The following is a 10,530-nucleotide window of genomic DNA, read 5'->3' as shown; positions in this document are numbered from 1 at the left end:
GGGCTCCGCGCCGCCGGGGGGCAGCTGCGCCGCGGCGCTGAGGCGGCTTGGCCCGCCCTCAGGGACTGGAGTGAATAAAAACCTTCCGTTCCCTGCCGCGGCCCGCGCTCCCCTCACCAGGACTTTCTTCAGCTTCTGGCTAAGCCAGGAAAGGAACGAACTGTTTTGTAAGATACGGTGCTGAAATATATTTTAAGGCAAAAAAAACCCCCCAACAAACCGTAAGGACTGAAGTCCGAGAACGTCGGGAGCTTATCGCTCAAGGAATCTGATTAATGGGGCACTTAAAATACTTACATACATATTACATTCAAGAATATACTTGCTCAGATAAGCCAGCCAATAACGTGTCACAACACCATTGAAGAACGCGCTCCTCAGCTCCTTGTGGTCATGAGGCACCGCTCCAGCCAGAAACGCAGAGAAGACTCATCTTCACCACCTTGGGACTATTCCCTGGGGTCTCCTGTTAAGCTGGCACTTAAAATACCAAAAAACAAACAAAAAAAGGTAGCAGCAGTGACAGCGCTGTCTGCTCAGTTACACAACAGCAGCTGGGGACAATGAACATGACCTCTTCGATGTTACCGGAGAATCTACATTCCAAACCACCTAGAGCCACTGGTTTTCAGCACGTCCCAAACTTAGCTAGACCAAATGAATGGCCTTTTCTTATCTCTCTCTCAACTGGGAGTCACCAGCCACTCTGGTTAGACCTGCTCAGTTTACCCCTTATTGGCAGTTTATCTATAGTGCAGAGCTTGTTTTTTTGAGTAACCTCACCACAAAACAATTTCCCTGCTAACTGGAAGCAACAACAGTGTCCCGGTTCTGCTCTAGCACAAATCAAACTGGAGGCAATGTGCCCCAGTGCTGGGATGCACCAGAAACTATCACCGGGCAGCCTGCCCGGGCACCCCGGCAGACCCCTTGGAGCAGAAGACCACAGGGGCTTCCCAGAGGCTGGCTGCTCCCTGACCAGGCTGCCCTACTCCCGCAGGAGAGCCCAGTGGCCCTGCGCCGCGGGACGGCAATGCCAAACAGCCGTTTTGCAAGAGCACGTCCCATTGCATCCCATTGCATCATGTTGCCTAGTACATGTCAGAATGGCACAGTCTCAGGCAGTTGCAGGGAAAAGATTTTGGGTCTTTTTGCCCGAAATTGTGGTAGCTATGCTTTTATCCATGCACATGCTTTTAGAAATCAAATGGATTATAAAAAGCACTGAAGTCACTCACACTTAGCAGCAATCAAAAAATAACCTAAGGAAAGTTCATGGCAGAAACAGCATTACCAGACTACCTGAAAAAGCTGGGGTATCTGGGAGGACTGCAGGGTTTGAGGCTGCTTTTTTTTCCTTGGAAATACACGAAACCAAGTAATATCTCTACTTTTTCTCCTTAACCAGTGTGCGAAGGTTCTCTGTCAACACCAAACATCGTATGCTCAAGTGGCTTTCTCGCTGTTTTTGAAATGCAGTCAGCATTAGAATGTATCTTTGCTACTGTGACACAGCAATCTTCAGAAAAACATTATGACAAAAACATGATTGACGAATTGTCAGCCATCAGCATGTAATTAAAACCCTAATTTCTGCAGGCTGTCAACATTCCTTTCTTCTGAATTTTGTAACGGTTGTGGGTCCAGCTGTCAACATTTGGCAATGGTAGAATTGCAGTTCTATTTTTTTGTTGCCATGGTAAGCACACAAAACAAAAAAACTTTTCTCTTAATGATACTTTTGCATGTTACACCTCTAACAATCTGGCAGTTGGCCTTCACAATTCAAAGGTAGCCAGTGTTCCTGCGGGCGAAAACCACCACCTACCACAAGACGAAAACTTCTTTTTATTTATTGTTTGCCCTGCGTAGGAGTCCATGACAAGGCATCAGGCAAGAACAATAAGCAGTTAATCACAGAAGTGACTCTGACTTCGTTTGTCCCTACTGTTAAAAAGAAAAATGCAGAAAAATCTGAGCCCGCACATCTGGATTCCACCCAAGAATGTCTTCCTACTTTACAAAGCCATGAAATCCCTTGAATGCATGCACACTTCCAATAGACACAGAACCCAAAGAAAAATGGTGTCATGAAAATACTGGAATCTAACCTTCTCTGCCTACCTCTCTAGAAAGGCTTGCTTTCCATGAAAAGCTGCTGTGTTGCTTAAGTGGAGTTGCAGCAAGGACTACTTTGTCCTTATTGGACTTCCTTATTAGACTACCTTTGCCTTGATTGCTTTAGAAAGGTAGGGAGATTTTGGCAGGAAAGCTGAATGGGAATTTGATGACTTTGGTTTTCTGTTTTTCCCTCTTGATAAAATCATATTATGATTGATCTGTAATAGTTTTGCTTTTCCATACACCTATTCAGATGTTATTCACACATTTTTCCTGTTAAAGAGACTAATAAAGTCCCTAACACACACGGAAAGAATATTTCACAGAGCAACAGGCACCAACATCTAATCTTCTAGTTCTCAGGTTTTGAATAGTGCTCTTAAAAAGCACATTGAGCCCTTCTCTTCCTGCTTTCATAATTCACTTTTATAGCGGTTAAACTGAATGAAGAGTATCAGTCTGCAAACTGTTTGTATATCAGTTAATTAAATTTCCCTAGCATGCCTGTGCATAAGTCACCCAGCATGCACTGTATCAGTATCTATGCTAAAACATGATTTAGCATTACGAAACTTTCAATTCACATACAGAATGACAAAGCTGTGTGTTATTTCAGAAGTTAATTATTTCTATTTCTTGTTGGATCATGCTTCTGTAGATCAGCTTTAGACCAAGGGCGTTGTTAGACAAATGGCTTAGAAAAGTCAGTTTGTCTAATATATCAGGAAACAGGAGATCTCAAAAGCAACAAGGAAACAGACCACGGTGGGCTAAGGCAAGATCTAGACACTATGTCCGTAGAAGGATTTCCAGACTAATTAAGATTTTCGATACTGAGCCAATAAGAGTAGATGCAGATACACAAAAATACAGCTTGAACTTTTCACCCATGTGCTTCTAAAGGCATATGCACCCAGATGCAGACTGACATAGGTTTCAACTAGACCAGGCAAAAGCCATGTATTGTTTGGAGACTGTACAGGGATATGTACTCAGGTGGTGGTGCTTGCAACCTCATCCTGAGTCTCAGGAAATAAAAGCACTATTCTGTCTACAGCCAGCCTGGACACAGGATCTTAAGATTTATCTTAAAAGTAAGATCAGGGTGCAGTAGTCACGAAATAAACCAAAGGACCTACAGGCCTTTTGAAATCAGTTTCACCCACATGAGTAGTTCACAGTGGAACACCAAGAAGAGATTGGTGCAACACCCTCCATCTGGACAAGAACAGGAAGAAAGAATTAGCAAGTCTTTTTAACGGGTATACAGATGCTTACACAAATGTCTTTTGGCAATAGCCTAATAAACACTGAATCACAGAAAAGCCTACCATTTACAATACAACAGATAACCAAGGCCTTCGGAAACAGCGGATGAGGTCATTAGTCCTTCTGTCTGTCAGTCTTTAATATCTTTAGGTCAGGTAAGCGTAATTAAAGCAAAATTGAATCTCTCGGTGGCCTATAGTTTTTTTATTTGTCCCATTTACTGCAGTGCTACCTATCCTGCTATTTTATTCCAGTTTTTTAGCTTTTCTTATACTAGGTTGGACACTGAGGCCTAGTAAAGAGTTATTTTTAATTACTATTGAAGCCACTAGAATAGTGGTCAAGCTTCAGGCTCTATAAGCAGAAACAGGCTCTTGAACATCCCAAAATACCCATATTGACAGCACCAAAAAGGCAGTAACTGCACCTCTGCAAGATCAGGACATCAGAGGAAAAGTCATTCTGCAGCAGTCCTGGTTAACCACCCACAGCTACTACATAGTTTCTATTAAAATCCAGGCAGCCAACACTTTTCTAGTGTTTCTGTTTCTCTTTCAAGTTGTTGGGACAAAATTTACATGTTTAATTCCTTACTATAGGCTTCAATAGTAGTTATGCATCTTGCAATCTATACAAGTCATTAGTAAGCACAAGGCTGCTTGTGTTACTAATACAACTAAAGTGTCCTACATTGTCCTTAAGACAGCTACTTTCTATACTCAACATATCTCACCAAGTTGATTGTATGTCGCTAGAAAAAACAGTGTAAATATTTTTTTATGTAAGTATGTAAAGCTTGGAGACGACCAATTTGTAAGGTTTAAAATAACATGTTGATTTACTGGTTGATTTAGCTGTTACTCAGAATCATTTGCTCAAGCATTAAGAAAACTGGGCTTTCTCTAACAAATTTGAGCTTCTCCAGTAGATGAGCTGCTCTTAATATTTAAAATCCAAGAGAAAAATTCCATGACCTCTTCTGCTAGAAGAACATTTGGGTTAGAAAAACAAAATAACCCTGCTATTAAAAGTGTTGATGCCAATGTGGGTCATTTTGACAGAACCTGGCTAGGAATCAAATACACATGCCAGCAAACCTCAGTTGCAACTTCCAGTGGTAAGGTGGTAATAAGTAGTTGGGCACAGTAAACTTCTAATCTAGCAGAGTTACAGCCACGCTCTAACCATAACCTTACAGTTAAGCTCTTAATCCTCTTATTACATTGAACTATTCGTCTGTGCAACTTTCTTCTGCTAGAGCAAAATACTAATGTTTTACTATCACACAATTTCAACACTGCATATCTGTACTTTGTTGGCATTTATTCTTGGTCTTTATACAACACATCAACCTAGGAAGGGCCACAAACTACATATTTCATATTTTCAATGTACGGTTTCCATTTAATTCTTTGTAAACTTTCTTTTTAAGGGGTCATGCTCATCTCTGGGGATAAGGACTGTGTCCGTGTTGACATCTACAATCTTTACTTTTTAACTTTCATCACAACTTGAATGAAAAGCAATGTAACAAAGCAACCCAATGCAAAATTACTGAGTATCTGAAATGAATGACTAAATAATGACTTACACTGACAAGGGCAAACATCACACAAATGCAACAGAAAGACATTCTACTAATCAAGGTACATTTCAAGTCCACAGCATCACTTCTGCAAGTTCCATTTCCTGAAATGTGTTTATGTGCTTCTAATGGGAATGTGAAGGACTTCATTCACTCATGATCGGTCTTTCTTCCTAGAACTAAGTTATATTCTATGTCGCTCTTTTTGATAATACTGGTTTAGTCACTGAGCCAGAACTAAAAGTTCACAAGGACATCATATAGATTTTGCCTGAACATTTTGTTCATTAGATAAAGCTTGTCAAAGCTAGTAATTGGTTAAGGAACGTAGAGAGTTTTCTTTTCTCCAGTTAAAAAGAAACCAAAACACCAATACTGCCTTCTTTTAGTACTGTGTTTAAATGTATTTGCTTTCAAGCATTTTTCCACACACCTGTTTTACTCACATCCACTGTCATTTTTGCCACTGCATAAGGTGTCAAACTTAAGTGTAGTACATACTTAAAATGATTGTGTATTAAACACAGGCGTAGCTTTAATGCATTTTGTTCCCTGCTCTTGATTTAATCAAGGTTCTACCTGGGTGATAATCAGTTGACAATAGGACAGAATAATGGGTGGTGTGAAATGGGGCACTGATGATGTTGAAAACTTTCACCATTTGCTATGCTGCACTACCAAAACAGCATTTTTAAATCAGGGATTGTTCACATATCTTGCAGGTGAGGCTTAAAACTCAAGACTTTAGGGAGGGAAGGGAGGCTGCTTAGACAAGTAAAAGGGGGAGTGGTAAGGCTAATTGCATTTCAAGCCACAACTCTTCAGGAAATGATCCATGTCATTCCCCATTCCTGTGGTTTTACTATTATGATCCAAGAACATTCACAGAAAACGAAGCTAGCACCCTGAGATGATTTGGCAAGTGCTTTTCTGCTTATGCCAGCTATTGTTCTAACAAAAGACAACCTGCAGGGCCTCTAGTTAACTGAAGTTGAAAAAACACTGGAGAAGAGCAGCACTAGTGAAATCCTTATTAAGTTACAGCTTTTCAGGTGTAGTAAGAGAAACGTTATAGGCCTAAAAGATTTATGGGATGTGAATGAAAGTTACTTCAGCTGGGAGAAGACAGGTGAAAAAAAAGATGACTAAAGATCCACCAAGCCAGATAAGCAATATCCTAAACACTAAATACAGAGGCCAGTGAAACCCAGAAAGAATTCTGGATTGTAGCCATTAGGCTCACATGGAAACCATTAGAGTTATGTTTTTATTGAATCCGGGGAAGCCCTAGGTAAGCATATTAAAGATGACTCAGAGGAATGCTCTGAATTGAAGCAATTTCTGAATTAGAGAGATGCCAAAGAAAACCGCATCATCAAATACTACAGGCTGAACTTTGGATGAAATACAGAATAGGAAGAATTTTGTAGACAGTATTCAAGCTTACTCTAATTAGTCCATTTTTTTCAAATTTCATTTAACTATTGCTATCAAACTATTCAGCTTATTAAGAACCAAAACCATCACAGATCTAAATAACTGCTTAAACAGCTCCAGTGCAGTTCAATGGGTACATACAGTCAAATTCTTCTCCCACAGGAAGCAGGCATCAGTAATTTCCCTTCCATTACTCCAAGGTTCTCTTTCAAAAGAACAGCAGCAAACTATTCACATACTAAAATGGACTGACAGCTTATCCTTCTTAGGACAGCAATTCCTCTATATGCATGTGAGGAACTACTACACAATGAAGCCTAATACAGCTTTTTTCAGAAATGCTGATTTTGTTAAACATGAAGCAAAGCTATATGGAATCTTCATGCTGTAGCTAAAGAAAATAAATCTAAAATGTCTAGAAGTGAGAAATACATGGCTATTGCTGCAGTGGTCTTTACCTAATCTCTAGTTAAAAAGCACTTCGGAAAAGTTGCAAGTGACTTCAAATAGCATTACTGTCAACTATATTCTTTACCTCCAGTGAGCCATCAAGCTACCGGAATGTTCATGCTATTTCCTTAATACGACTAGCCAGGTAGTCTTTTAGGGAAAGTGGCAACATCACTATAAGCATATGTTGGGTCTTACCTGATCATCTGCCTTAAGCACCCTAGGCTACGCCCTGTGGTAATTATCTTCTGGTATTCTCCACCTGCATTTCTAAGCCAAAATTTTGTAAAATATTAAATAATCACTTTTTGTCACTGTATAGAGCACCTGACCAGAATGAATGACCTGCAGGATACTTTCTGCTACCCCAAGTAAACACATATTGTTTGAAGTTTTAATATTAATAATGACTAAAAAAGCAAATATATGCAGTTTACAAATTGACCAGTTCTTACAGAAGACTTTAGTTACACCTCAAAACTCACAGCTAATGGAAGATTTTAAAGACTGTCTCCACATCAGTTAGAAAATTCATAAGCATAAACAGGGTTTCATAATCGTAAGAGTAAAAACAAAGTTCCTAAACAAGACAAGAACAAGATGAGTGGATAAAGAAGGGAACTGAAGAACAACGGAAGTCTAGTACTTCATTTAAAAATGGCTTTTAATATGAATCTGAATACAAAAATAACCAAAACACCCTACAGTCATCTCAAGCAAATCCTCAATGTTTTCTTTTATCAATTCCCTGACAATTTGGCAAGAGCTTGTTTTCTCTGTTCTGCAGTCATATACTCACAGGCTTCCAAAATATTTACTATAATTAAAGTCTGTTGAACTGTTTTTGCTTTTACCCATATTCTTCCATTCATTCCCAGCACCAGCTCAAACGGGTACAATTGTGACAACTCCTGAATTATTTCACATTTGGGAGCCAAGAGTCTGTAAACAAGATTAAAAAAAGTCAGAGGAAGTAGTAAGTGCTCACATTTGATAGACACCGCATTATTATCACTCAGTAACTAAACCGCAGTACTGGTCTTATGGGACCTATTAGCAATACAGTATCAGATTTTTAATTCTCCTCTCATATGAAATAAATGCACCTAAAAAAATACAGCACTTGTGAATTTAGTAGGTTTTTTTTCTAATTAGATTCAGAAGTAACACCTGACAAATTTAAAGTGAATTGATACTTTTAGAACAATTCTATGGTTTAATAAATTCTAAAACTACACTGTTTGACAAAGTGACATTTTAAAGTGCTGCTACTTATAAATTTGACACCAGAGTTAAAGATGTGTCTTTCAAAACACAACTTCCCTTCTCCTTCAGGAAACAATATTAACAGCAGTAAACAGAGTATTTTGTTTTTATTAGGTGACAGCATACTGAAAAATAGAAATGTCAAGAACATTGTAATACATCTAGGATTAAATCAAGCTTCAACATGCTTCTCAAAGGAGACAAACATATCAGGATTTAGCAGTTTGCTTGTAATATACTGTTATTTCTCTACTTACATACAGACAAGATTTGGAAAACAAACAGAATGGCTGCAAAAATATTTGTATCAGTTCACCCTGACTTCTGATGGGACATGTAAACCAGACAAATGATTACTTAAAAAAACAGGTATGAAATAGCTGCTCTGCATCTCCAGATTGCTTTTCCAAAGAACAAAACCAAAGAAAAAACCCCACCCAAAAGCAACAACAAAGTTTGACTATCATTTATTCATTTAATCTGATATTCTTTGATAGTCATAAAAATCTCATCTTTACATCAGCACAAGTAACTCCAAAGTTCACAATTCATTTAAAAGCTTATGAAACGATTCCTGGATTAACATGTCAGTTTTAAATGAAATCCCACAAATTTTGCTTTGGAAGTAAGAAAATGTGTATTCATGTGGAAAGAGCCCTTTAATCAGCTGTCAGTCAAATGTACATCCCTCACTATCACATTAAGCAGAAAAACGACAGTAAGCATTTCCCATTTTTAAACTCCAAGGTACTAGGTACATACCTGAAACCCTAGCTTGAATGTTTGATTTCCCCAGGTCACTAGTTGTATTCTCCATGCTGCCTTGGCAACCACATCACTTTTTTTTTTTTTAAAAACAGGTCACACAACACCATAAAGAAAAGCATCTAAATCTATTAAGGGGGAAAATAAACACTCCTTCTAGGTCAATATCCATACTCTATTCAGTAGAACTGGTATAAAGGCACTAAAACAATTACACACTCTGATTACCAAATTGCCCACACTGCTCAGATGACATAGTTGTGCGACTCCTACCCACCATATTGCACGTTAGAGCGACTACTTACTTTTCTTAGTACTTACTTTCTTATTAGACCTAAGGAAACTTTAAAGAGGAAGCCATCTTGTCCAATTATTCCCATTCCACTTGATCTTCCACTGCTGTCTATACAGACCATCTCTGGTTCCATGTCTTTATTTGCTACAAGGAACTGACCATAAATAAGATCTCCCACCTAGACAAAATAGTGTCAAAGAGCAGAAGTAGTAGAGAAGATCATACTGCACATTTGTAAGAAATACTCAGTTGATAAAGATGCTCTCATGAGGCCACAAAATAGTTTTAAAATATTGGTGGTAGAAAAATAAACTGGTATAATAAGAATTTTCATCTTCTCTTCTACTAAAGGCAACAGCCTCTGGGAACAATTATCTTGTATCGCTACTGGAATTTGACAGATATTTTTAAAAAGTACAGAATTTTATTTCACAGAGTATTCCTCTTTTCTTTTTTAAATACCAAACATGAATTTCTGTCTTTAGACTTTAAGAGTATTAAAAAAAAAAAATCTAAGCAACCTGCTCTTGTAATCATTTGAGGACAACAACAACAAACCCCACACTAACATACTTCGTTTTTCTTTACAGCCCACTTCTACGTTCTGGTGATGGTATTTCAGTTGAATGCAGAAAACTGTGGCACGCATATGCCATGCAACTGTTGTAAGAGTGTTCTTAAAGAACTGTTCTCCACCAGTAACAGATGGTGTTTTAAAAGCTCGTTCTAGAGCCTTAAATTCAGAGTGCCCCCTTGGATGCATGTTACTCATGAATCACACCTACGGCTGGCAAAAATTAAAATGTACGGAGTGCAAAAGCCTGCCACCTGATAGATCTCGAGCCACACTAGTTACACGTTCTCTTACACGTTACACCTCAGAAAGCCCACAGCCTAGTCACGCAGAAACCTCCGAGGAGGGCCACGGCAAAAATCACTGCAGACGAACGTGCACCCCTCCTCTTACCTGCGGTATAAAAAAATACTTTTACTAGGCAAGACTGCTAAAACGTAACAGGAGCGCCACCAAACGTCACCGCCGAGGAACAAGAGCACCAACCTGCACATTCGGCCTGTTCCTCTTCGTGGCGCCTTCGAAGGCCAAGTAGGACAGCGACGCCTGCTCGCTCCCACCGACGTCCAGCTTAAACACGTCTCCCGCCTTGGCCGTCACTATTCCTATGACGTGGTCGCCCTTCACCGGAACGTACTGCAAAAGCGGGGGGGCGGCGGTCAGCGCGGCCGGGCCAGCGCGGCCCAGACGGGGTCCCTCCCGGCACACGCCCGCTCCCCCCGCGCCCCTACCCGCTTCTGCTGCGAGTCCACCCAGTAGGCGCCGCCC

At 39.7% G+C, this 10,530-nt stretch overlaps 2 protein-coding genes across 2 annotated transcripts in view; both read right to left on the bottom strand.

Annotated features, from left to right (window-relative positions):
- FAM213A (family with sequence similarity 213, member A) overlaps positions 1 to 10,312 on the bottom strand; it is a 22,742-nt gene extending 12,430 nt beyond the window's left edge. Inside the window, exon 1 of the mRNA XM_010567846.1 lies at positions 10,249 to 10,312. The gene's annotated coding sequence lies outside the window, so the exon portion shown is untranslated. The remainder of the gene's footprint in view (positions 1 to 10,248) is intronic.
- EXOSC3 (exosome component 3) overlaps positions 7,511 to 10,530 on the bottom strand; it is a 5,271-nt gene continuing 2,251 nt past the window's right edge. The window contains exons 5-8 of the mRNA XM_010567933.1: positions 10,494 to 10,529; positions 10,249 to 10,398; positions 9,215 to 9,366; positions 7,511 to 7,804 (exon numbers count right to left, since the gene is read on the bottom strand). Coding sequence (XP_010566235.1) covers positions 7,603 to 7,804; positions 9,215 to 9,366; positions 10,249 to 10,398; positions 10,494 to 10,529 — 540 coding nt within the window. The 3' untranslated portion in view covers positions 7,511 to 7,602. The remainder of the gene's footprint in view (positions 7,805 to 9,214; positions 9,367 to 10,248; positions 10,399 to 10,493; position 10,530) is intronic.

The sequence above is a fragment of the Haliaeetus leucocephalus genome, unplaced genomic scaffold, assembly GCF_000737465.1.
Source record: "Haliaeetus leucocephalus isolate CR32 unplaced genomic scaffold, Haliaeetus_leucocephalus-4.0 Scaffold229, whole genome shotgun sequence".
Taxonomy (NCBI): domain Eukaryota; kingdom Metazoa; phylum Chordata; class Aves; order Accipitriformes; family Accipitridae; genus Haliaeetus; species Haliaeetus leucocephalus.
The sequence above is the reverse complement of the archived record's forward strand: the minus strand, read 5'-3'. Positions and strand labels throughout refer to the sequence as shown.